General features: G+C 48.5%; 1 protein-coding gene across 6 annotated transcripts in view; it reads left to right on the forward strand.

Annotated features, from left to right (window-relative positions):
- The window catches only part of PRKG1 (protein kinase cGMP-dependent 1), a 387,732-nt gene extending 362,204 nt beyond the window's left edge, over positions 1 to 25,528 (forward strand). For all 6 annotated transcript variants that reach the window (XM_064662173.1, XM_064662171.1, XM_064662174.1 and 3 more), the window contains 8 exons: positions 10,054 to 10,193; positions 12,982 to 13,071; positions 15,035 to 15,176; positions 16,629 to 16,792; positions 17,508 to 17,630; positions 17,725 to 17,787; positions 18,343 to 18,409; positions 21,570 to 25,528. In XM_064662173.1, the coding sequence (XP_064518243.1) occupies positions 10,054 to 10,193; positions 12,982 to 13,071; positions 15,035 to 15,176; positions 16,629 to 16,792; positions 17,508 to 17,630; positions 17,725 to 17,787; positions 18,343 to 18,409; positions 21,570 to 21,668 (888 nt within the window). In that variant the 3' untranslated portion in view covers positions 21,669 to 25,528. The remainder of the gene's footprint in view (positions 1 to 10,053; positions 10,194 to 12,981; positions 13,072 to 15,034; positions 15,177 to 16,628; positions 16,793 to 17,507; positions 17,631 to 17,724; positions 17,788 to 18,342; positions 18,410 to 21,569) is intronic.
- Positions 25,529 to 27,180: the final 1,652 nt, after the last annotated feature.

Raw genomic sequence — 27,180 nt, forward strand, 5'->3', positions numbered from 1 at the left:
CCTTAGAGCAGGAGTTTAATCGGGGTTGTGCCCTTTTGAAGTCCCTTCACCTTCATCTCAGCAGCCTCCAAGAAGCCCTGAACCTGCTGATGGCAAAAGCATTTCTATCACCTCATAGGGGTTTTCTTCAGGGGTGGGTGCCCCTCTGCTAACCAGGAAAATGCTGGTTCAGCTCATTTTTAGCTAATGCTGAATTGCACCCAGAAGGATAAAAGATATTTAAAAGTGCAGCTCGACGCTGCAGATTTTATTGTTTTTCTTTACCACAGAGGGAAATGTTGTAAAACCAAGAAAATATTCTTTTTGTCAAAACAGAGCCTAAAATTGCTTCCACCTCCTCCATGAAAAACATGAGTTTATTATTTCAGGCTAAAAATGGAACGAAATGTAAAACACGGTGGAGGAATTGACTCTTTTATTGCCTGAGTGTGTTACAGGAGCCTGTTAGTGCAGGAATGTTCCTGGAAAACATTCACATTTTTGTGCTTTCCAAGAGTAAAATTGATCAAATGAGTAAAGGACATTGCAAGGAGGAGGATTTTTATAGTGTGGGCAAGATCCCCCAGGATCATCCCCCATACCACTCAAGAGGGCAACTGGTGGTTGCTCTTCCTCATCCCTAACTGGACTTTGTAATTAACTTTTATCCAGGTTTTTCTTGAGGGTATAAACCATCCAGGGTTGGAGAGACCACAGTCTGCCCTGAAAATAATAGGAGTGACTTTTTGGGATGCACCCACTGTTTTTTGCAGCTCAGCTTCTCTGCTCTAGGTCAGTTGAGCATCTCCTGTGCTGGGCCCCAGGTGCCTCAGTAACACATGGGAATAGGGAGTGTCACCTCCTGTTCATGTCCTGCTTTGCAAAGGACAGGGATGTGGGTCAGGTGTCCCCAGCACTCATAAATCATCTCTCCTGGACTTTATTGCTCTTGTCTTTGGGCCTTAATTTCCTTTTCATTTAAGTCCTGCGCTTCCAATTGTCTGCCCCAGGTCAGTTCTTTTGGTTTTATATCAAGATTATTTTTGACAGCTCTGAAATAAATACGTGGGAGTATCTGAACATATGGGATTAGAGCCATTACTGCCTTGAAATCAGTTTGTGTAGGTGGTGGCTGAGCACAGGTAAAATTCAGGTCCATGTCCTCTGGAAGACACCCAGCTTGGCACATCCTGGGGCTGCAAGGGACCTGCAGATCCCATCATGCAGCAGAGTCAGATATTCCTAACCACTGCTGATCAGTTTTCCCTGATTTCTTGTTGAAGTCTTTAGGGAAGGAGGTCCCCAGGAAGTTTTACTCCTAATATTTATTGTCTCCCTGCTGTAGCCTACCCGGAAACACAAACACATACAGCTGGTGAGCTTGGGTTGTGTGGATTTGAAAACCATTATCACCTGAACCTGAAGAACTCTGAAGGAATAAATGTGCTTTTGAGCTTTACATCCTGAGCAGGGACAGGACCCAGGGAATAGCTGGAGCTGTGCCAGGGCAGGGTTAGGTTGGATCTTAGGAAAAGGTTCTTCCTCCAGAGGGTGGTTGGGCACTGACCAGGCTTCAATTTGTAAAAACTGCTCTAAATTCCCTTCCTTTTCTCAAAAATCCTCCCAGCCCTCTCTGGCTTGATTTTAATAGTTGCAAAGTTACTAAAATTCTTCTTATTTTATAATCCAAGCCATTAATGCATGTTTTTTTTATATGCTACACAGACTCCCTTGAAATCTTTTTGGCTTGATGGTGACCACTAAAAGCAAAACTCCTTTATAATATGGAGATGAGTAAAGGCACACATAAAACCACACACATGAAGTTTCAGCCACATTTTATGGGGGCCATACAAGATCTTTTTTAAATGGACACTACGACACTTTTCAGTTGTATTTGGGTTTTAAGAGAAATCTGGCCACAGATTTTGAAGTGCAATCAAATCTATTGCAGCCTCTAGCCTGGTTTGTAAACAAAGCCATTAGTGGATTAATTAGATGGCAATGAAAAAAAGCAGTGCAATTGTCTTCCTATGGCCTGACAGATGCAGAATTGAGATATTTATTAGTGGAAGTTTCCAATTGTATGTCCCAGCTGTTACAAAGCTTTCTATTTAGAAAGGTCTGTTTTTTATTTGGAATCTCCTAATTTTTATTTTTAATTGTCAGGATTGACCTCCAGCTGTGCCAGGGGAGGCTCAGGTTGGGCAGGAGGAGGAATTTCTCCATGGAAAGGGTGGTGAGGCCTTGGCAGGGGCTGCCCAGGGAGGTTTGGAGTGCCCATCCCTGGAGGTGTCCCAGGAAGGCCTGGCCGTGGCACTCAGTGCTCTGGGCTGGGGGACAAGGTGGGCATCGGGCACAGGGGGGACTCGGTGACCTTGGAGGGCTTTTCCAGCCTGAAGGATTCTGGGATTCTGTGAATTCTTTGGCCTCCATCCTTTTGTGAGAATGGGCCTTTTGGGTGCCCTCAAGGGGAAGAAGTGGATTTAAGAGAGGGATTCAAGTAAATCCCACATTCATGTGACAACGAAACTGCTCCTCCTGAGCTCCCAAAACGCTGGTTAGGATGATTTGTTCCTTTTTCCCCCATCCCTTCTCAGTTTCTTGCAGCAGATTCCCTTCCTTGGGATATGCAGGATGCTTCATTTCAGCCACCCAGTCAGGTGGGGCTGCACCACTGCAGAGCTGGTTTTTTGTAGCTGTCCCTGGATTTTGAACTCCTGTTGACATTCAGTGCATCAATGGAAATGTTCTCAGGGCCCATCTGTTGCTGGGAAGGGTCTTGTCAAAGTTTGGGAAGCTGAGATGTGTTCACAGCCCGTGAAATAGGGGCAGAGGCCGGATCAGGATATGAGCTGTCGAGCCAGAGGCTGCAGCCCCTGTTGGAGGAAGGAATAAGCCATAAAAAGAGGTGCTATTTTGTAAAGAAAGCCGAAGTGGGGAGCAGAGCAGGATCATTATGGGGTTTGATGGAGTTTGGGTCCATTTGATATTTTCAAGACACCACAGCAGCGGGTTTTTCCATTGAGTCTCACATATTTTAGCCATATAACCCTTCTTCCACTGTTTGCTTTTTATGGGAATGATTTTATGCATGAAATCGTTGACATTCCTCACTGCTTTTTAGCCTTTTGCCTCTAGACGTTTTTGAAAGATAATATTTACCTCTGGGCTTTACAGGAAGACACACATTTGAATATATTTTCCCAGTGCCCTTTGCTCATAAAAAACTTTGCTGTGTGTCTTGTCAAGCACCCAGAACAAATTTTCAGCAGAGGGATCAAAATGTAGAATTGAAGGGGTTTAGCACAGTTGATTATTTGATCAGAAATTGTTAAACAGCTGAGATTTTCCAAGGATGGTGCTTTATTTAGTGTGTGTTTTTTAGAGTGTAGTTTTGCAATTTGTTTTCCTGTAGAGTCTCAGAGCACTCCCGTTGTGATACAATATTTAGTGCTTTCCCAACCAGTGGAATCCAGACTTTTCCAAAGAAAATAAGGACACTGTCGTGGACACTTTCCACCCTGATGCCCACTTGGAGTTCGTTCTGGATTCATCCTTCAAAACCTCAGCCTAGAGCTCGTCTTAAAGGCTTCAAATGAAGCCTCCATGATTTTTCTTTCCATCTTATTATAGATTTACAGGATGGTTTGGGTTGGAAGGGACCTTAAAGCTCATCCAGCTCCACCCCCTGCCATGGGCAGGGACACCTCCCACTAGCCCAGGTTGCTCCAAGCCCCGTCCAACCTGGCCTTGGACACTTCCAGGGATCCAGGGGCAGCCACAACCTTTCCAAGCAACATCTTAGGTGGGGTTTTTTTAAGTCTTGACTGATTTTCCAGCCTAACCCAGACCCATCTCCCTGCCTGTTCCACTCACAGGTCACCCAAAATTAATGAGATGCTGAACATGAGGTAGGAGGGGAGAAGCACCATGTGCAGCTTGGCTGTAATTTGGATATGCAAATTATAATTTCTCTGTAAGGTTTAGATCAGGAGGGGGGCTGAATCTGGCCTGGATGTGGAAAGTTCCTTCAAAACCCTTATCTCAGGAGTTGTTAAAGTTGGAAAAGCCCTCCAAGGTCACAGAGTCCACGCTGTGATCAACACCCCCCCTTGTCCCCCAGCCCAGAGCACTGAGTGCCACGGCCAGGCCTTCCTGGGACACCTCCAGGGATGGGAACTCCAAACCTCCATGGGCAGCCCCTGCCAAGGCCTGACCCCCCTTTCCATGGAGAAATTCCTCCTCCTGTCCAACCTGAGCCTCCCCTAGCACAGCTGGAGGCCGTTCCCTCTCCCCCTGTCCCTTGTTCCCTGGGAGCAGAGCCCGACCCCCCCCAGCTCCCCCCTCCTGTCAGGGACTTGCAGAGCCAGAAGGTCCCCCCTGAGCCTCCTTTTCTCCAGGCTGAGCCCCCCAGCTCCCTCAGCTCCCTCATCTGAGTGACTCTCTGGACCCTACAGGAAAGGTCTGCCCTGCTGAGCACCGCTGTAGGCTTGGAGGAGGCACCAATATGAGCAAGACATTCCCTAAAAATCGAGAAACACTGGCAAGAAAGCAAGTTCTAAGGCAAAGAATCTTATTATGGGGGTTTCTCTTTCATCCAGGAAGAAGGTAAATATGTTTAGTGGGAAAAGCTTGCTGTCCTCTCTGGCTGGGGGCGGGAGAAGGTGCCTCTTTGTTCGTGCAGCAGTTCAGCTGCCGGGATTAGCAGAGCTCAGCTTGCAAACGCTGCGCTCAGCAACAGCTGCTGCTATTTTTGGTGGTTTGAATGGATCTGGCTGGGAAAAAAGCAAGGACCTTGGGCATACCCAGCAAGCTGAAGCATTTGCAGTTCAGCTCCCGAGTGCTGCTGTAGAGTTGGTTATTATTTAAGGTGATGTGAAGATATCCAGGTTTCTGTCTGAATAATGCACATGTGGTGAAATGCACAGCAAGCAAAAACCCCTGGGAGAAACAGCTTTGTCATTACAGAGGCTGTGCCCACACAGGGGGTTCAACAAGAGACATGGGCAGCAAGAAATCAGTTGGTGAGTCATGGACACAAGAGTTCCAGAAGAGTTGGTGTCCAGTTCCTACATGTGTGTTTAGGGAAAAGCTTTACGTCTCCAGAGTGAATGGAATAGTTTGTACTTGCACAGCCTGTGTTCCCACAGAGCTGGGAGCCCTTGGAGAGCAGGAGAAAAGGCTCCTGAGCAAGGTTGTGGTGAGCAGGGTGTCCAGACTCAAATAGAATCCTGGAATGGTTTGGATTGGAAGGGACCTCAAAGCCCATCTCATTCCACCCCCTGCCATGGGCAGGGACACCTCCCACTAGCCCAGGTTGCTCCAAGCCCCATCCAACCTGGCCTTGGACACTTCCAGGGATCCAGGGGCAGCCACAGCTTCTCTGGGCAACCTGTGCCAGGGCCTCACCACCCTCCCAGCCAGGAATTCCTTCCCACTATCCCACCTAACCCTGCCCTCTGGCAATGGGAACCCACTCCCCCTTATCCTGCCGCTCCATGCTCTCGTAAATAGTCTGGAAGGTTCGGGCACCTCTTCGTGGAAAATAAATCCTTCTGAGGGGGATTTTTTTGCACTCTGGGAAATATTTATTAACACTTCCAGTTCCTCAGGGTCAGTTGGAATTGTCTCAGTTCCTCTGTCACCAGAGCTGACCATATGTAATACACATCTATGATTTATAGTAAACAGGGGCAGGGAAAGAGGAAGGGGGAGGAACATACAGAGCTTTTTTTCTTTTTTTTCCATTGAGGCCTGGATTTTGTCTCATCAATGGCCATTTTTCCAGAAAGTCTGAAAAAGCACCAAGGTATAAAACCATAATTATTTGTACCTGAGTTATAACTGTTAAAAACGAACAAAAATCAGGCCTTGAGTGATTTTGGCTTCTGTGTGTTTTGGAAGGTGGGGAATTTTATAGCCATAAAGCAAAGCAAGGATTTTTGGAGTGGTTCCAGCCCGGGAGAATCCACCTCTGATCCTATGAAACAAGGACATGGAAAAGCAGAGAGGTTGGATCTCTCCTTTTTCACTTGTCATCATCATAGAATCATGGAATGGTTTGGGTTGGATGGGACTTTTGAGAACATCCCATTCCAACTCCCTGCCATGGGCAGGGACACCTTCCACTATATATATATATAAAATACTTTTATTTTATATAGAAAATATATAACATATAAACATATACATAAACAACATAATATGTAACAATATATAACATAATATATAACATATAAATGTATATATAAATTTGTATTAATTTTATATCTTTGGGCAAAAGAGAAACAATTCTATTTTCCTTCTACAATTGTCTTGTTTAGTTGCTGTTGTTTTTCCACTGGGATGCAGTTCATTGCCTGCATTAGAATCCTGCAGAATGACCCAATCTAAATAATTTGACCCCTTCTCTGGTTTTGGACATCACCTATTTAAGATGGTGTTTTGACTTTAACTACACTCCCTATTTATTGGATTTTCTTGTGTTTGGGAGCGAAAATATATTCCTATTTCACATCAGAAAGAGTTTGTATCCTCCTCTAGGAGGTTCATTTTTAACAGAGAGGGCAAGAGCTCAAGTAGATTCAACTGCAGATTTACCAGGGGTCACTATTTTGGGGAATATTGTGCTGGAAATGATGGGATGGTGGATGAGGAATCTCCAGGAGAGATCATTTTGGAGATGTTTGGTGAAAGGATGAGGACTGGGGAAGGTCAGTGTGAGGAGAGGAGTAAGAAAAGGGGGAGGGAAGGGACCAGAAATTCTTCTAACTTGCCAAAACCCAAGCTGGGGAGAGCTGGTGTTTCCCTGTGTCCATCCCTTTGGGGACTGAGCTGCTGCTGCAGCAGAGCCGTGGCAATCCAAGGCTCCAGCAGGTCTCCAATGGATCCATAGTCCCGGGGCCTTTCAGCCCTGAGATGCTGCTTCCCAGGAGTGAGAGCTGAGCTGGGCAGCGAGGGTGGCTCCTCTCCTTTCCCCATGGAAAACAGCACACTTGGCCATCTCCTGCAGGATTTGGGGGGTTTGTGGTGGATTTTCTTTGGAAGACTGAGCTTGCTGCCCAACTGAGCCGAGCCCCAAAGTCCTCGTGGATTCTGTGGTCAGTCCTGTTTGGTTGGGCTTTTTTAAAATAAAAAGTCCAGATGACTCCTAGATAATTCTGAACTGAGATTGAGGCTAGACATGGAGGGGGTTTTTTTGTATCAACTAACACAAGCTTAATATTAAAAGCTATTCTTTGTAAGAATGATAGAAATGGCCTGGAGTTCCCCAGATTTGCATCATAAAAATAGTCCTCACAGTCACCTCATTTGGCAGAAACACCAAAGCAGGGAGAGGACTCAGGAGTGCTGGAGAAGTAGAAGACTACAGGGCTCATTTTCCAGGTGGACAATCCTAAATTTGAGCCTTAAATTCCGTACCTGGCCAGCTTGTTTTGGTGCCTCAACAAGTTTAATGCAAATTAAGCCCCCCCACAGTCTCGAATTCCAGCCAACCCTCTGCCTTCTGAAGGAGTGGGAATGGAAAATGGATCTAAATTCACCAGTGGCATTAGGTCAAAGTCTTGCATTAGCTAATTGCAGCTGCCTGGCTGTTCTATATTTAAACATTTGTGGCAGTGGTAACATCATCAAACACCAAACAAAACCACTGCCTGCTACTTCCTCATGGAAATTTCCTTCCCTGGACTTACTTTAAAGCTGTGTGTGAAAGCTGGTTATTTCCCCAAACTCTCTATCCCTGAAAAAAAAATAGTAATGAAATGAAAGAAATAGCCCTTTTCATAAAAATTAGATGGTCAGAATCCATAGGATTAAATAACAGAAGGGGTTTATTCATAGCACCCTTTCTTCTCTAATTTTGGAATTTATTCATCTGAGCCTCCACCAGGTTTTGGTGTTTATTTTTTACACTGATTAACATTAGGAAAAAATAGGAATTTGTGTTTCAAAAAGTTCAGAGTGGGTTTTTATGTGTCATGTCCAAATCAACCAAGAAATGGTCATTTTTGCTGCTGGAGCTGCTTTCTTGGTTCCACTGTTGGTTGTTATTTGTCTGTGGCCAAGCTGATGTTAAAAAATACGGGCTGGAAGAGAACAAATCTGCCCTGGAGTATCAAAGAGGGATTTGCATGGATTTTGGGGTGGAATAATTTGGGTGGCAGCTGAGAGTGCTTGTCCATCAGCACATGGAAGGTCTGATGGGAAGCCAAGAAATCCAGATTGCCCCCGAGAGCAAGAGGGGTGAGTTCTCCAGAAGTAAATGCTTAGTCCTGCTAAACCTTCATTATTTTTTGCAAGTTTTGGTAAATTCTGCTCAGCCCAGAGTTTACCTTAATTTTCATCCCACGTGTCACCTCCCTGGTTTGATTTAGATGGGAAAATATCAAACCATTTCGTTCCAACAGTTAAAATAAAGTCCATGTGTCATTTGTTCAAAATGAAACCTTAAAAAAAATATATAAAACCCAGACCCTAACCCCAAACCAAAAATCCTTTTATCACTTTCAGTTGGCCGTAAATGCAGAATTTTTCTGTTTTGAGCCATGGTTGCCCCAGCTCAATAAATACCAGGGCAGCAGAGATGAGGGAAAATGTTTTGGTTTACTTTGTGTGGATTGTTCAGGTCTTTGTGCCTCGTCTCCCTGAAGATGAAATGGCAAACCTGGGCTTCCAGGCAAAGATGATGATTAGGAGTGTGAAAAGGGAAGTTTCACGTGGGCTTGGAAATGCTTGTGGCTGTGGGAAAACCAGGAGCCACGAATCTGGCTTCAGTATGTATGTATATATGTGTTTGTGTGCATAAATATGGATAAAAAAGAGTTTATTGATGAAAAGTTTGGCCATAGATGGGTGGACTCCTGTTTATTAGGGTGGTGGAATTGTCTTTGCCACCTGAGAACCAACCTTTTGGGGTTGGTTTCCTTAAGCTCTGGGTGTCCTTGTGGACATCAGGGTCCCAGGTGGATCTCTGCCAAAGAGGGAATGCTGAGGGAATTGTGTTTTCCCTGCCCCGTGATGTGGACAAAGGAGATGAATCAGACACTGTTCAGGGTTATGGTGGGAGGGCTGGGAAAAGGGTGGTGGAAGGTTTGGACAATGCCCTCAGGCACAGGGTGGGATTGTTGGGGTGCCCTGGGCAGGACCAGGAGTTGGATTGGATGATCCCTGGGGGTCCTTCCAACCGAGGACATTCCGTGATCCTGTGAAGGTGCCACGTCTCGTATAACCCACATTTCTCTTACCAAAACTACATAAAAACAGATATTATACTAAATAAACTGGGATTGCATGACTGTTGTCTCCTAACCTAAGAGGCAGGTTGGGTTTCTGGTGGGAATCAGTGACAGACAAGCTGCTTCCCTGCTGGCAGAAGCCAAATTCTGACAAGGAATCCAAAATAGAAGTTGCCAGATGGCACCTCTTACTATAAGGGGGGAAAAGCATTTAACTGGCAACGTTATTGTGAGTGGCTGTCAGGGGAATTCAGCAAATTAGGAGGCCTGGTAGGTCAGTGATGAGGTTCCTTTCTCCTTTGGAGGGTTGGCCACCATCCAGCCGGCTCTGGGAGAGGTACCTGTCCCTGGGAGTGGCTCAGGGTGCAGGAGTTACCAGGGCTACACCAGCAAACAAGCAAACAGCCCCTGCCAACCTCGTCAGGGCACTCAGGGTAAAAATAGGCTGTGGAGGCTTAAGGTTAAAAGTAAAGTCGTGCCCGGGCAGCGCTGTTGAAAAGCCAGGTCTGCTCATCCTCTGCAAACATCCAAGGACTGCTGTTCCCTGCCAGAGCCAGTTCTGATTGGCTGTGGGAAAAGGCTCTGGATGTTAACTAGCAACAATCTCCTGACCAACAGTTGGCTTCCCCCTAAAAATGTGGCGTTTCAGGAATGGCTTTTCAGTTTAGCAGTGAGCCGGGTCTTTAGAAAGACCGGGTTCGTCCCAAAGCAGAGCTGATGGCTGAGAGGGGAGACAGGTTGGGTGGTGGGGTTGTTGGGAGGTAGGGTGGGTCCCCAGGCAGCTGGACTCCTGTGTGCCCTGTTTCTGAGCCTGGTGTTCCCTGCTGTGCCCCAGGTCCAGCTGAAGAGCGAGGAGTCGAAGACGTTCGCCATGAAGATCCTGAAGAAGCGTCACATCGTGGACACGCGGCAGCAGGAGCACATCCGCTCCGAGAAGCAGATCATGCAGAGCGCCCACTCCGACTTCATCGTCAGGTACCACCCCCCTGCCTCACAGACCACCCCAGCCTTCCCTGGAACCACGCAGGGATAACCCAGCCAGCACCCAAAACCCCTCAGCCTCAGCTTCCCTGCCGGGACTGTCCATAAGGTGCCTGGAATAAGGTCTTCTCCAGGCAAATGTGAGATTATTCCTTCCAAGGAATAATCAGCAAGCCTGAACTTTACTCAGGTCTTAACTGGGCTGTGTGCTGTGCTCAGGGGGCTTTGTGGCTCCTGGAGCAGCTGCACCCTCAGCAGCCTGGGCAGAGCTCGCTGGTGCTGGTGGGGGATGCTCCATGTACATGTATCCCAGAATAGTTTGGGTTGGAAGGGACCTTAAAGCTCATCTCATCCCACCCCTGCCATGGGCAGGGACACCTCCCACTAGCCCAGGTTGCTCCAAGCCCCGTCCAACCTGGCCTTGGACACTTCCAGGGATCCAGGGGCAGCCACAGCTTCTCTGGGCAACCTGTCCCCCCTCACAGGGGAGAATCCCTGTCCCAACCCTAAGCAGATGTGGTTCTTCAAGGAATGAAATCAGGTGCCAGGCATTTTTGGTTGTTGTTCCCTGGCTCCTCAAGGACTGGGAGTGTCTGTCAGCAGGAAGGAGAGCTCAGGGTAAGAGCAGTGGGTGGTGAGGAGCTCTGGTGTGTCACTGAGCTGGACCCACCTGAAAGGGCACCTAAGCCAAGGGTTCTTCATCCCACCCTCAGAGATGCCTCAAACACTTGCCTTTTGTTGGAGGAGCTCAAACCCACTCCCGAATTTTGCCCCAGACAAAGCCCTGGATAAATGCAGAGGGAAGCACGTGGTACCCATCGGTCACTGAGGGGGTGTTTCCCTCCCAGGCTGATCCCTGGGATTCCCCCAGAGCCCATGGCTTCAGCTCTGATTCATGGGGGACAACTGCAGGGTGACACCCTTTGGGCTCTGGTGTTGGATTCCCAAACATGCTCCCGTTCCCTAGGCTGGAGCCAAACATACCCCGGGGCTATTTCAGCCTCTGGATTGATTTTCGGAAGCCTGAGCTGTGTCGGGATGGGGATGGAAAGGAAGGTGTCCAAGCAGAGGGACAGTTGCCACCATTGCCAGAAATACCCTTCCTAAATAAAGGCTCAGCCTGCAAACGTTTCCTAATGGAGCCACTGATCTTCATGGCTAATAAATGAAATCCTCCTTCATTCCCACTTCTCACCCTTTCAGCAGGCAAGGAAAACAAGGAGGTGTCAGCTGGAGGTCTCCTCTTCCCATATCCCGCAGTAATTCCCACCTTTTACAGGAACAACCCTCCCTGAACTATATTTAATGCCCCATGGAAACCCTTCACTGGGAAGGGATTTTCTAAGTCATAAAGTCCAACCTTTTCCTCTTGCTAAAAAATACCTGGTTTATCAAATTCGGTGTCTGCTTTTCCCCCTCACTCCTCCTTTTGCACATCCAGGGGGATTTGAAGTTGTCCTGTGATTTTTATCCCAAAATTCTTTACAACCTGCTTATTCCCCTTCTTGGGCCAGGTGGGATCATATTTTTCCAGGTGCTGTGGGCACAAAATTGAACACCTCAATAGATTGAGTTTGGAGATAGTGGGTGAAAGGGGGGTTTAAAATGATCTTGGAGCAAGGACATCAGGAATATCAAAACAGGAAAGGCAAAATTCCCAGAGAACTTGACTGTTTTCTTAATTCATCATGAAGCTGTTCATTAAAAAATCTTTGATGAACAGGTTCTGTTTGGTTATGAAAATGTATTAAACCAGAAGAGGCCAAGCAGCACTAAATAAAATTGACTCGTAGATAAACTCAAATATTGAGGTGAGTACGGAAATAAATAATAAAATATATAAATAAAATAAATAAAAAAGGCATTCAGATATGGTGACATTTACAACTGGAGGCTGTTTAATCTGCCCATATAATGCCCTTTCATCCTGCATAAACTTTAGGCTTCCATGACAGTTGATAAATAATATTTGATTATTTTTTCATCTGCACATTTTAGGCCAGATTTGATGCCTGGAAAATTTTCTGCCAAGCAGGTCTTTCTTAGCTAGAGCAAGTCTTTCAGCAGCATTTAAATTACCAAGCAATTAAAAATACGTGGTTACTCACATTTTGGATTCTTGAAGGTTTCTGTAAACTTTCATGTAGATGAAATGTTTATTAAGATAAGTTATATTTTGGCCAACTGGCAAGAAGTAAGTGTGGTTTTGGGTTTTTTTTGTTAAACCCATAAGTTTTAACCTTATGTAATGCTCAGTTATAGCTGACCTTTGATTTTTTATATATATACATATATATATATACACACACACAGGATGCATATATAATATGTGATATATAATATGTGTTCTGTATAATATATACAGAATACATATATATAATATACAGAATTACATATAATGGTCATGTTATAACTGAGGTTTTCAATGTCAACACAGAGCAAGGAGATAATAATATAAAATAACAATACCAGAGTAAGGAAAGAGCTGAAACACTGGTGAGTGCTACCCCAGAAATCAGTATTGCCCAGTACACCCAAGCTGGAGCTGATTCAGACTCTGGGGGTTTAAAGCCAAATTTTATCTGAGTAGTGACCCACAGGAAGAATTATCTAGGAATTAATATACTCTAGACAAAAAGTCCTGGGATGAATCCTAGAACAACAGGGTTGGAAAAGACCTCCAAGATCACCCATTAACCCAGTCCAGCCATTAACCCAGCCCTGGAAGTGGGAACACTTGGGTAATGGATTTCTTTGGGATTTTCTGCTTTGGCACCTCCAGGCTCTACAGGACATTCAAGGACAGCAAGTACCTGTACATGCTGATGGAAGCCTGTCTGGGGGGAGAGCTCTGGACAATTCTCAGGGACAGGTGAGTTGGAGGAAACTGTGGTCCTACAAACTGGAATGCTTTCTGATATCATGGAATCATGGAATGGGTTGGGTTGGAAGGGACCTTAATGGTCATCCAGTTCCACCCCCTGTCATGGGCAGGGACACCTCCCACCAGCCCAGGTTGCTCCAAGGCCTGTCCAACCTGGCCTTGGACACTTCCAGGGATCCAGGGGCAGCCACAGCTTCTCTGGGCAACCTGGGCCAGGGCCTCCCCACCCTCACAGGGAACAATTCCTTCCCAATATCCCATGTATCCCTGCCCTCTGGCAGTGGGAAGCCATTCCCCTTGTCCTGTCTCTCCATCCCTTGTCCCCAGTCCCTCTCCAGCTCTCCTGGAGCCCCTTTAGGCCCTGGAAGGGGCTCTCAGCTCTCCCTGGATCCTTCTCTTCTCCAGGTGAACCCCCCCAGCTCTCCCAGCCTGGCTCCAGAGCAGAGGGGCTCCAGCCCTGGGAGCAGCTCCATGTCCCCTCTGGACTCGCTCCAGCAGCTCCACGTCCTTCTGATGGCACAGTTCTTAAATCACAGTTTCCCATCCCAGAGGTGTTTTCATCCCTGTGTTTGCTCCTCTGCCCACCCTCTGTGACTGGGAATAGCAACATCCACCTCTGCCACAGGGACACTGTGAGCAATGATTCCTGTTGATATTCCCCCGTGTTTCTGGCCCAGTTGGGTCCAACAGCAACGAGTGGGAGGAGATCAAGAGTTGTGCATGTGCTGGTAGCACAGATATCCCATAGCATTGCACCAGGACCACTGGGAAGCTAATCCTGCATCAAATCCACACCCTGCCAGGAGCACTATTCCACCAGGATGCAGAAGTGCTGTGGGGAAAAAAATAGTTAGGAAAGCATGTAATTACATCCCAGCCTGCAATGGCCAAGCAAACGTGGTCCTGGCATTCCCTGCCAGGGATTTGACCTTGGAGCATTTGGGGTGGGTGGTGGGTGCATGTGGGGCAGGAAAAGCTGCAGGGAGTTGTAACTGTGTAAGAGGCTCATCATTGGAACATCATGGAATTAAATTTGGAGAGATTGCTGGGAAAGCAAAGGTTGAATTCTCTTTTAATCCCCTAGAACAAATTTTTTTTTGTAGTTTTTCCTTTTCCCAGCAGCCTTCTCTGGACCACTGAAGCAAGGACTGTAGCAAAGTTAGGAGGTGATGGGTTGGATTTTTCACGTCCTTTTGTCAGAGCCTGATAATTCCATCTTTAATTCTCCGGGATTTAAGCTGGGCTTCTGCTGCCACCTAGCTTAGACTGGCTCCTGAGCTCAGCCAGCTCCCAGCAGGCAGAGGGACATGGTTTTCCTTGGAAAACTGGTTGCAAACTGGTGCTGAAACAAAGATCCAGAAGTGCAGTTTATGCTGAACTTGCAGTTGAGTCCCAGCAGCTGTGATCTTCCTGCCTTTTGTCTCCATTGGGAACATTAATACAGGACTTCTTCATCTCCATGACTCAAAATGGCTTCAACACCCAAAAGCCAAAGATTACAATTAAAAAAAATACACCTTTTGCCTGCAACATAATGATTTGGAAGTTTTGATTTCTAAATTGCAGAATAAGCCCCAAGATTTAGTATTAATTATATTGTTAATTATAGAAATTAATTCTAGAAAGAACCCGAAGTATTTTAAGATGTGAACGTGGGTTGAAGGCAAAGATGTTAACTTCAAAAATGGATATGAATGAAATTATTATTATATTAATGGATATGAATTAAATTGTTATATAAATTGATATATAAAGGTGAATTGAGCATTTCCCAGGCATTAGAGTGATTCTACTGAACAGTATAGATATTTATAGGTATTTTATCATATTTATAGATATTTTATCATTTGTGTATTTTGATATAAAGAGTGAAGTCCACATGGGAGGGATGCACTTCCCAGGGATTCATCTAAAGGCTTTATCCCTTTCCCCTCCCTCGTTCCCTGCACAGAGGTTCGTTTGAGGACTCCACGACCAGGTTTTACACGGCGTGTGTGGTGGAAGCTTTTGCCTATTTGCATTCCAAAGGGATCATTTACAGGGACCTCAAGCCAGAAAACCTCATTCTGGATCACCGAGGTTATGCCAAACTGGTGAGTTCCTGCAGCATCCCAAAAAGAGTCCCGGGAGGTGTCAGGGCAGAGGGGACACAGGTCACAAGAAAAGCCCCCTCCCAGGCCAGGGTCCTGTCTCTGGGGGTGGCCACCAGTAGGTGCTGAGATGGGATCAGGACAAGGGTGTTTTCCCAGCCTCCAGCAGGGCTCAGGGTTGGGCTGGGAGGTGCTGATTCCGGCTGGAAGTTCAGATCTGTTCTCCTGAAATGTTTAGGAAAGAGCACGAGGAGAAACCCACCCGGCTGTTTAGGAGCTACTGAGGGACTGAAAGGGCTTGAAAATAGTTGTGGTCAAGGGTGTGTGGGACAGGGGACAGGGAGGTGTTGGATGACAGAGGATAACTGAGGGGGATTAGATGCAAGACTGTCCTTCTCCCCACCCCAGGAGGATCTGGACATGGATCTCTACTGGTCCCATCACCAGCCCCCAGCTCCTGAGACATTTTGATCTCCCTGAGCCACATCCAGGATGGCACGAGTGTCCCACATCCCTTGTGGGGCCATGACCACGTGAACTCCTGAGCAGCACAAGGTGTAGGAGCATCTCAGAGCCCCCCAGGGCCAGCAGAGTGGGCTACAGGCCCTGGCTGTGGGCCAGCAGGGCACTGAGGGCGGGGGGACAGCTGGGAATGCAGTGGGACAGTTACCCTGAGCTCTGCCCAGGCCCCAGAGGGCTTCCCTTCCCAGTGTAATCTGATTTTCCATGCTTGCCAGTGGCATTCTGAGGTTTGTGAGCCCACCAGCACATCCCAACAGCCTCCAGCAAACTGGGAGGACACTTGGACTGCATCCAAAAGAGAACTTGGCAGTAGATGCCAAAAAGGCCAGTGTTGAGCCTAAATCATGGAATCATGGAATGGTTTGGGTTGGAAGGGACCTCAAAGACCATCCAGTCCCACCCCTGCCATGGGCAGGGACACCTCCCACTAGCCCAGGTTGCTCCAAGCCCCGTCCAACCTGGCCTTGGACACTTCCAGGGATCCAGGGGCAGCCACAGCTTCTCTGGGCAACCTGTGCCAGGGCCTCCCCACCCTCACAGGGAAGAATTTCTTCGCAATATCCCATCTAACCCTGCCCTCTGGCAGTTTAAAATTATTCCTTGCTCAGGCTACGGGTGGGAATTTAAAAGAGAACCAAAAGCAAAATAAATCAACCTGAGCTGTGAGTGACAGGAAGTTACAACTCCCAAGAAACCCTCAGTGCTGGTGTTTGTTCTTCTCTTGTGAGAACTTTCCTTTCCCATTACAAGGACAAATCAGCAAAAAGGTCCCTGTGGTTGCCTGCTCCTGGAACAACCCACAGTGCTTTAACTGGGAGAGAATTCCCCCGAGGAAACCTGCTTTCTGCCTTGCTTCACTTCAAGAGGAGCAGAGCACAGGGCTGACATTCCCTCTCATGCCCTGCCCTGACGTCCCTCTGCCCCTTTCCCCAGGTCGATTTTGGCTTTGCAAAGAAAATAGGATTTGGAAAGAAAACATGGACTTTTTGTGGCACCCCGGAGTACGTGGCCCCCGAGATCATCCTGAACAAAGGTCACGACATTTCAGCAGACTACTGGTCACTGGGAATCCTAATGTATGAGCTCCTGACTGGCAGGTATGGGCATTGGGGCTGGGAACACATCCCACTGTTTGTGCTGGTGTCACCCTGATTAGGTTCAGGGCTGGCATGTGCTGGGCTGGACCTCCCCAGCTGCTTGTCCACTTCAAATCAGTCATTTTGGGCCCTGCTGGGGAAAGAGAAAGGGTTTGCTCTCAGCTGAGGAAGAGGAGGAGGTGGACTGGGCACTGTGGGGATGTGGGTCCCTGTATCCAGCCCTTGCCTTGTTTAGTTTTGCTATTAGTGTTGGCTGTCACAGCTGCTGTGGGCAGCATGGGCTCCCTGGAAGTTCTCAGCTCGTCCCTGTCGCTCACTTCCAGGATAGGGGAGCTGGGAGAGGATCCATCACCTCACCCTGCTTGTCCTTCAGGGCTGAAGCCAAGTCCCTGCTGGGTGGGAGCCCAGTTAATCCCCACCTAAATCATGTCACAGCATCAAACAGAGAATTAGCCAGCGAGTGTTGGTCAGAGCCCCCTTCCTTGGGCTGCCGTGGAAAGAAGAGGTTTAACACGTGTTGCTCTGGAAAACTTTTCCTCTTGGTACTTCCATCCCTGAAATCCAGAGCTCCTTGGCTGAGGAATGGTTAACACCATAGAAAGCAAGGCATTGCTAGTTGTCACCTACCTTTTCTCATCTGTATATATATTTTATCAGTCTTCAGTGCTATTTTAAAGACAAGCTTTTAATCTTTATTTCCCTCTCCCCTCTAAAGTCCCCCCTTCTCAGGCCCAGACCCCATGAAGACCTATAACATCATATTAAGGGGAATAGACATGATTGAATTTCCAAAGAAGATTGCCAAAAATGCTGCTAATTTAATTAAAAAACTATGCAGGTAAGTGGATGAAATATAATCGCCTTGATGTTGTTTGCAAAGAAATCAGTTGTTCAGGACTAAGGAAATAACTGCTTTGTTATTCCTTTTGTAGGGACAATCCATCAGAAAGATTAGGGAACTTGAAAAACGGCGTGAAAGATATCCAAAAGCACAAGTGAGTGTCTTCTCCACCAGCCAGCAGATCCAACCCACAGCAACAGGCACTTCAATGTCCTGCTAAAAACCCCTTTCTATCCATGATGTAAATTCTTCATCCCTTTTGGTCCCATGGGAGTCATTAAGTGATGTCTTGGGAGTTTTCACTCTGCTGGAATGGGATAATCACCCATTCCAGGAACAGTTCTCTCATCCATCCATGCTGGACCTTCTCTCCTCCAGCCCCAAAGCCACAGGAATGGATGAAGTGGATGTTTAAGCTGGGAGCTAATTTCAAATGAAAAAAGGACATTTTTGGGTCTCATACTGCAGGGAAGGAGCAGCTTCCAGGACACTTGCAGTGAGGAAGGGCTCTCTTCTGAGTGTTGGGGGTTTGGGATCACCACTGCCCACGTTTCCTTTCCAGTCCCAAAAAAACAGATACAGAGATGACAGGAAAAATTCCAAAGGATCTGAGGGTGACGTGTGGGAGATGAAACCCGCTGTTTAAACAACTGACATTTCTTTCTGTGCTACAAATGTGTAACTGCTGGATTTTTTTCCCTCCCTTCAGATGGTTCGAAGGCTTTAACTGGGAAGGGTTACGGAAAGGGACACTGACTCCTCCCATAATACCAAGTGTAAGTTCGTTGTTTTCTCCTTCATCACCACTGAGTTCCCTCAGGAATGTTGTGAGCTTCAGGCAGTGGTTCAGTGGGAACAGCATGTGCTTCATTTCTTCTGAAGATGCTTGAAGGAGTCCCGTTGGACACATTCCCAGATCAGCTTGGTCTCTGGGCAGGCTCTTCCAGGAGAAGGCAGTTTGGGCAGGGTATGGCCATGACAAAGTGCCCTTGGCAGCAGGAGGTCAGGGCAGCATCACTCACTCCTACACATTTTTCTCCTTCTCACCTGCTCCACTTGTTTCTCCATCTCCTTTTCCCATTCTGGTGCAGAGCTGCCACTTTCCCCCCTTCCCTCAGACGTGTCCTCTTCCCTTCTCCTCTATTCTTACTTCTTTTGGAAAGACAAGTGGGATTTGTGTGCCATCTCTCTTTTCTTTTGCCTTAACCCTTCCTTCTGTCTTGTCTTTTGTGCTCCTCACCCTTTTTTCCCTGCATCCCCGTGCTCCTTGAAAAGCCCCGTTCCGGCCTAGTTTATGTTTAACCGGGAGCAGCCGGGCAGGGACAGCTCCGCTCATTTTGCTTTGGAGCAAAGCTCTTCCTTTGATGTCTTTGTGAGCTCTCTCCCCACAAAGCCAGCTGCAAAGGGAAACCAAACAGGATTAGCTGATAGAAATTACCTTGGCCCCTTCTGTCCTGCAGCCTCCCCTCCTTGTTTCGGCTTAATCCCTTTCTGTGCGCGCCTCTCCCGCGGGATCACCCGGAATGACATTAGCAACCGGCTTTAATTGCACCCCCTGCTCCCTGCTGCAACCCCTGCAGCAGCACAGCCACAGCTCCAGGGCTAAATCTGCCATCCCAACGTTTTCTTAGCAGCCAGCAAAGATCAAGGGGGTTTCCCATCCCCCTGTTTTGCCCCGTGGGCCGTGGGAGTTACTGGTGGGAGAAAGCAGGACTTACGTGTCCCTGCAGCAGAGGGACCAAACAACACATCTGTGTTTTATAAGTCAAAGCTTGGTTTGGTTGGTTTGGTTTCTTTCTTGTTAAGCTCATTCTAAAGTCCTGGAATGGTTTGGGTTGAAAGGGACCTCAAATCCCATCTTATTCCAGCCCAGGTTGCTCCAAGCTCCGTCCAGCCTGGCCTTGGCTTCTTTTTATTGCCTATTAATTAAGCAGCACACACTGTTCACCACATTTCTTGTCAGACCATGAAGTCAAGTTTGCTCCTTTACATCCAGTTGCAATCCCTGCTTTATCTGTGCAGCCTTTATCTTGCATGCCCCAGCATGTTTTTATAGCTGGTTTTAGTGGATTTTTCTCTTAGTAATGGCATTTCCAACACTGCTTTTACCCCATATAGACTGAAGGTTCGTGGGACTGGTGACAACCTCTTGTCAACCCCAGAGCCATCAGTCCCTCTCCACCTTGTTTTCCACAAGTTTTTTGGCAAAGTCCCAACTCCCAGGAAGAGCCACATCTGAAAAGGGACCCAAAATACCCAGTTTTATAGGGACACATCCATTTTCCCTTCTTCAATCCACCTCTCCTAGGTGGCTGGGAAGGAGCCAGCAGGACTGAACATGCAGATTAGCTAATTTTTTTTGAAGAAAAAGGCTTTTCCCAGCTCTTTAACTCTCATTAGTTACATGGCACTATCAGTGAGGCAATCCAAAGCTGCTCCTGAGCTCTTATTCCGTGGGATTTTTGGAAAGATCCCAATTTACAACCTGCTGCCAGGACACTGCTGAGCCTCAATAGCACAGCCTGGAGAGGAGAAGCTTTGGGTGACCGAATTGTGGCCTTCCAGGGCCTGAAGGGGCCTGCAGGAAAGATGGAGAGAGACTGTTTCCAAGGGTCTGGAGTGACAGGACACCCTGTGAGGGTGGGGAGGTCCTGGCACAAATTGCCCAGAGAAGCTGTGGCTGCCCCTGGATCCCTGGAAGTGTCCAAGGCCAGGTTGGATGGGGCTTGGAGCAACCTGGGACGGTGGGAGGTGTCCCTGCCCATGGCAGGGGTGGGACTGGATGGTCTTTGAGGTCCCTTCCATCCTAAACCATTCCATGACTCTGTGACTGTCAGTTGGCCTCTGGCTTTGGCTTTTCCACACAAGTGAAATGGCTAAAAATTGCAGGATTTCCTTCCCAGCTCTCCTGTGGCTGTGCAGTCCCCTCCAGCCTGCTCTGCCTGCTTGGGTTAAGGCTTAAAGTACCCCATTTCTAGTAAGACACTCCTCATTTTGTGCTGGAGAGTTGCTGCTCTGTTCTTGCGTTCTTTATTTTTTTAAATTGAATTCACTGTGTCAAGGTCTCATTGTAAGAAAGGTTCCCTCACTATTGTAAAGCAAAAAAAAAAAGAAAAAAAGAAAAAAAGGAAAATATCTAGCTATGGTAGATAAATGACATTATTTCCAAGAAAGAAATGTGGTTGGCCTTATTTCCAAAAGAAAAACATGGTTGGCCTTATCCTGGGAAAGATGGTTTTCTCTAGTAGGATGCTTAGGCTGAGCAACACTTGTCAGGAAATGTAAAGGCGGGATCCTGGAGACGTAACTGGGAAATCCTGGGCTCTGGGGGGGCTTTTCCAAGTCTTTCCTGATGACCTTGTGCCAAGGGGTGGGACAGCTGCTCTTGAACCCCAGCGGGCGTGGATCGGGAGGGTGGGGAGGCAGTGGGAATCCTCCTGGGTGTGGAATGCAGCCCTTCCCTGGCTTGCCACAGGCAGCAGTGGATGCTCCTGAACGATCACGGCTGTGAGACGAGGGGGGCCTGCCTGCAGAGGTCCCCTTTGATGGCCACCCCCTTGATGACCACCCCCTTGATGACCATCCCCTTGATAGTCATCCCCTTGATGGCCATCCCCTTGATGACCATCCCCTTTGATGGCCATCCCCTTGATGACCACCCCCTTGATGACCATCCCCCGATGTCCACCCCCTTGATGTCCATCCCCTTGATGACCATCCCCTTTGATGGCCATCCCCCTGATGTCCACCCCCTTGATGTCCACCCCCTTGATGACCATCCCCTTTGATGGCCATCCCCTTGATGGCCATCCCCCTGATGTCCACCCCCTTGATGTCCACCCCCTTGATGTCCATGCCCTTGATGACCATCCCCTTGATGACCATCCCCCTGATGTCCATCCCCCTGATGTCCACCCCTTGTCGCCCTTCCCGCAGGTCGCATCTCCAACGGACACGAGCAACTTCGACAGCTTCCCGGAGGACAGTGACGAGCCACCCCCTGACGACAACTCAGGATGGGACATAGATTTTTAATGTCTTTCTCTTACCTGCTTCTGCCTTGCTGAGGACAGCTTTCCTGGGACGTGGCTGCCAGCGAAACCGAGAGAACGGAACTGGGGAGGATTCGTGCTCGGGGTCACCATGATGCCTTGATTGATGCTGCTACAGGAACTCCAGTGGCATTAGGACTTACTGCTTAGATGACAATAGTGCTCTTCATGTTTTCTGTTCGAACACAACCTGGGGGTTGACATGGTGGTCCTGACACAGAGCCTTTCACCGGTAGAGAAACATGTTTTCTGTCACCGCCGAGGTCTTGCTACGCTCTTAATTATCAAGGTCAGGAGATACGTTGTGTAAGACACACCCAATTGTAGCTGCGAGGTACTGGCTTTATCAGTAGGATCAGTAGTAATTTATTCAGTGCTGTAGCCAAATACAGTGCAGGATTTGGGCTATTCCCACCCTCCCAGCTCCGCAGGGCTCCCTCCCGGTGTCGGAGCAGAGGAGGCCACGGCAGGCCCGGCCAAAGAGTTCATGTCAAAGCAGTGGTGAAATGTGTCCTTTTCCTTTCTGAGCAGAACCACGACAAGACTGAATGTTACCTTTCCTCTTTGGTTTGGAGAGTTTTTTTTGTGGAGCCTGGTAGAACAAAAGCACAACTGCTCGAGATCCTGTGAAGGCAGATATGGGTCATTTCTCTCACGCTGCAACACCACCTTTGGGGTTTGTTTTTCCTTTCCCTTGGTACAAATACATCCCTGCATGAAAACAAAAATCAGGAAACTAATCCATTTGACATTTAAAACAGTGCTTGGATCACGGTCCTGTAACAAGGCGACAGCACCCACTGGTCTTGTCGATTTAGGCATAAAATTAAGCTTGACTTTGACCTCTTCAGAACCCAAAGGGAAAACATAAGACCTGTAATGTCCTTTTTAGGTGCTATGTCCATCCCTCACCTGGTCACTCAACCACCTTTTGAGAGATATGTAGCAAGAGGCTTCGTTCTCCGTCGCTCTTGGATGATCCCACGTCTCCACGTCTCCATCTCCTCCGTGTTTAGTGCAGAGCTCATTAAAAGCCAAGTACTGGGCCAGTTTGCTGGCTCTGGTGTAATATTGCCTGTAAAAATGGAATCCTGATGCCTCTCTGGGCTAAGGGAAGTCCATGGAATTAAATGGAAAAGCGATATTGGATGTATTTGTGCAAGGTCTCCGTGTCGCCGGCGCGAGTTCCCCGATGATCGTGTTTAGGGCACTGTAATGGCCACAGTCATCATGTGGAAAAACAGCCTGGGGAAAACAGGATCAGGATATGCTTTTCCCTGACTTCCACTGCTTTTCCTTTGCTTGAATACAGTCTCCTCTGATTTATAGGCCATAACTCTGTCCTGGATGCCCGTTTGTTGACTTCAAGTATCCCGTTATCCAACAAAATCCATCAGGTTTCGGTCTCTCTAGGACCTCAAAAAATCATAGCATCACAGAATAATGGAATAGTTTTGGATTGGAAGGGACCCTAAAGACCCTGTCATTCCAAGCCCTGCCATGGGTGAGCAGGTGCTGCCCCGTTTCATCTCAGCGCTGCCCGGAGCTGAGAGTGGGGAGAGCAGCTCTTGCTGAGAAGGACTTTTGCCCACATACTCCGTGGAAAATGTCTGTTTTAACAGTAAAATATTATTTCCCTGATGCTAAATCCCAGCTCTTTCCCATGTTTCTGATGAAAGCAACTTGACAGAGTGTACTGTTTGACAGCGTGGACTGTGTCCTGCTGTTTGCCAGCAGACATGAGCTGGCTCACCTTTGGAACCAGTCTGTGGCACAGGATTTCCTTCCCTGTTTTCCAGAGGGTGAGGCAGCAGAGCTGGCACAGTCACTTCAGGTTATTTCTGCTGTTCTTTAATCATTGGAACTTTGTCTGCCTTCCAAACTGTCGGGAAAAGGCAGTAGCTCCTGGCTTTTCCACCTTTATCCGAGGGACGGACGACCCTGAGAGCCAAGGCTGAGCACTAGGGCTAAAATATCCACCAGGCATCTGAGAGAACAGGCCTAGCAGCCAAATTCTTCACTCACACCCCCCTGGAGTTTCACTCAACAAGGAGAACTTTCTGTAGGAACGTAGAGAGGAGTTTGTCCCAAAACGATGACACTCGTGCTGTGGCAGGCAAGGGGTTGCTGGGTGGCAAAAGCACCACGAGGATTTGGGGGGCAACCTGAAAACACGACAGGAAGGAGGGTTTGAAATGGGCTCTTTTTCTTTTTCCCGTCCCTTTTTCCCTGTGCCAAGCACAGGAATCAATACCTGTACTGAATATGAGTTTATTTTGATATCAAACCCCTCACTCGACTCCCATCACCTCTCCCAAGCATTAACACCACACTATGTATATGATAAAAGCCTTCATTTATAATAATATATTTAAGTTGCTTTATATATATATATATATATTCACAACAAGGGATTGCCTCTGTGTTTCCACTTTGTGTCCTTATTTCTTTGTCTCCTTCCCTAATCTATGGGAGGAGGGTGTATTTAGGCTCCCATATTCCAGCTGAAATCAGCTCCCATATTTCAGAGCAGGGTGTTGATTGGTGTCATGACCACATGGCTGATCCGTAGCTTCTCCCAGCGCTGCATTTCCCACAGCAAACTCTTCTTTACCAACAGGACCACGAGCGACTATTTCTGTAAATAGGTATTTTCGTGTCGGTATTTTGTGGTACACATTGAACTTTTTGTTCTTTTTCCAGCCCCATGGCATTATTCCTTCATTTCCTTATTTGTAATGTAATGTTTTTAGCTCAAGGTAGACTTGAATTAATGTCATATTTGTCAGTATTATTAAACTTTATGTCAACTGTCCTGTTAACTCATCTGTCCCATAGTTTGAGAACATGACTAGCTATCTGGCATTGTTGCAAGTGCCTTAAATCCATGGCATCTTATAAAAAAAAATGACAAATTTGGTGTTATGCTGCATGACAAAGACAAACACACCTCAAACTGTCGTCCTTTCTTAGCTTGCTGCGTTTTACAGTCCTTTCTGCGACCGGTTTCTAAGCCTTTATTATCTAAAACTGACGAATTACAGAAATGATGAAGTCGTTCTCTTATTTCTGTTCAATGTACCAGAGCTGTGTATCTGTTAATGAGATACAGAGTCATTTCTGTGAAATGTATAAATGTTTATGTGCGGGTCAAATTCCTCTCTGACATCCTAGCAGTCCGTAGACAGGTATTCCTGTTCCGCCGAGCCCTGCAGATCCCGCCCCTCGTGCCGTCCCGTCTTACACGCCCCCCCCCCTCGAGGAATCTCCCACCTGGAAAAAAAATCCACTCGCTGTGAACCCAGCCTGCCTTTTTTTTTTTTTTTTTTTTTTGCCCTAAAACCCCGAGGCAAAGGCGCAGCTCGTCTGCACCACTCAACAAAACAGTGCTTTCCCCTCCCCGATCCCCTCCGTCCGCAGCCACCGCCGGGACGAGCCCTCGGTGCCCCCGCGGAGCTGCCAAGCTGGAAGCTCCTCAATCCGCAGCTCCCTAGCCCTGACACCGAGACTTGGGCGCCTTGAGGGCTTTCTCAGCAAAAGGGGAAACTCCCTCTCACCCCGACCCCGGCTTATGCTGGTTTTTACACCATCCCTTTGGTTTGTATCCTTATTTCCCCCGGCTTTCTTCTTTCACGGGAGAGGTTTTGTTTGTCGGACAGATGTCGGTCACCCCCCGCTCGGTGGCCGCTTGCACTCTTTTGATGTTGACTGAAGAACTTTGGGGTTTTTTTTCATAAACTTTAACTGCTTTTGTTTGGCTCTGTACTTTCCCTGCAGCTGTAATTGCCGAGTGCCTGTTGTATACTTTATAGAGTTGAAATAAAAATAATTACTTTTGAACAACGTGTCAAGGGTTTCCTTCCGCAGCCCAGGCTGAGTCTGGGAGAGTTCTGCTGCTCAGGGATTAAACTGGGGTGGTGGGAGTCCTGCTCTGGCCAGGTGACCCCCACAGCTCACTTCCTACCCAAACTATCCTGTGAACATGGCTCATCCTCGGGGATGAAGAATTCCCTTTGTGTTTTGAGTCCAGGGAAGGCACCGTGTTCCCAACACGAGTTGTGTCATCCCTGGAGAGGATGTGACTCAAAACAGCACCGCTGTCAAAAAAACTGGTTGCCCAGAGAAGTGTCCAAGGCCGGGTTGGAGCAACCTGGGAGAGTGGAAGGTCATGTCGAGTCCATGACACACAGGTGAGCAAAACCTGGGCAAAGGAGCAAGAAAACATCCTCCCAGGAGGGAAATAAATGTGGTAACTGCCTAAGGAGGAGCTGGGAAACATCCCAAACCGTTCTGCGGGATGCAGCAATCGCAGGTCCCAGTTAATCAGGCAATAAAAACCGCGGGGTGACGTGGCCCTCACCTGAAACTGCCGGGGGAACACCGGGATTTCGGGCCGAGGCGTGGCCCTCCTTCTCCCGGGCTAAAAATAGGGAAGGCAGGGATGGCCGGGCTGCGTCGGGGGTGCCGTGACTCAGCCCCCCCGCTTCCGACGGCACCTGCCCGCGGTGCTCGCCGAAACCTTCCCGGGCAATTATTAGCCCGGCTGGAGCCATCTGGACCTGGAACAGCTGATAGGGAATACCGGGAGAGCGGGGCTTCATTGCAGGGAATCGCGGCGGCTGGAATTCCCCCCCTCCTCGCCCCCGCGGCTTTTAGCCGGGCGGGGGCCCCGCTCGGGCTCTTCGCCCGTATTTTCATTCGAGCCACCCTCGGAAATAAATAAGCGGGAGCGCGAGGCCGCCGCCGGGCAAAGCCGGGTTAATTAATTAACGGGGGTTAATTAGCGGCGCGAGGTGTGGAGCGATGCCCCGGCGGGGCCGGCAGGGGGAGCGCTGGGGACGCGCTGCCCCGACGGGGGGGGGTGGGAGGTTTGGGGATATGGGGGGGCCAAGGGGAGGTTTGGGGGGGATTGGGATTTAAGGGGGGGTTTCGGGGGGCTTGGGGGCTTAGAGGCTTTGGGGGTTTTGGGGTTTAGGGGGGCTTTGGGGGGGTTGCGCGGGTCTGGGGGGGTTTGGAGGGGGCTGGGGGGGGGCGGCGGCGCCTCGAGGGCGTCGAGGGGGAATGGGGAGGAATGGGGAGGGAATAGGGAAGCGACCCCTTTGATGTCCCCGCATCAAAGGGCCCGGAGCTCCCCCTCCCCGCCCAGCTGGGGTCAGAGGAATGGGGGAGGACGGCGAGGGTCCTGCCGTGTGTCCCCCCGGTGTCCCCACACCCCCCCCGGGGTGGGGGGTGCGCAGCAGCCCCTCTCCCTTCCTGCGAGGCTGCGCTGGCGCCAGGAAGGACGCGGGGGAGGCGGGGGGGGTAGACTTAGAGGAGACCAAAGGAGCGACTGTGACATCGGGGGAGAGCGGGGGGGGACTCTCTGCACCCACCGCGGCTCCCACCCACCGTGGGGGGGTTGATGAGGGGGAGTCCCCCCCTTTCACCCATTCCCGGTCCCTCCGTCGCGCGCGCCCGGCTGGAGACAGCGGCGGCGTCGGGGCGTGTGGAGCATC

Source organism: Pseudopipra pipra, chromosome 8 (genome assembly GCF_036250125.1).
Source record: "Pseudopipra pipra isolate bDixPip1 chromosome 8, bDixPip1.hap1, whole genome shotgun sequence".
Taxonomy (NCBI): domain Eukaryota; kingdom Metazoa; phylum Chordata; class Aves; order Passeriformes; family Pipridae; genus Pseudopipra; species Pseudopipra pipra.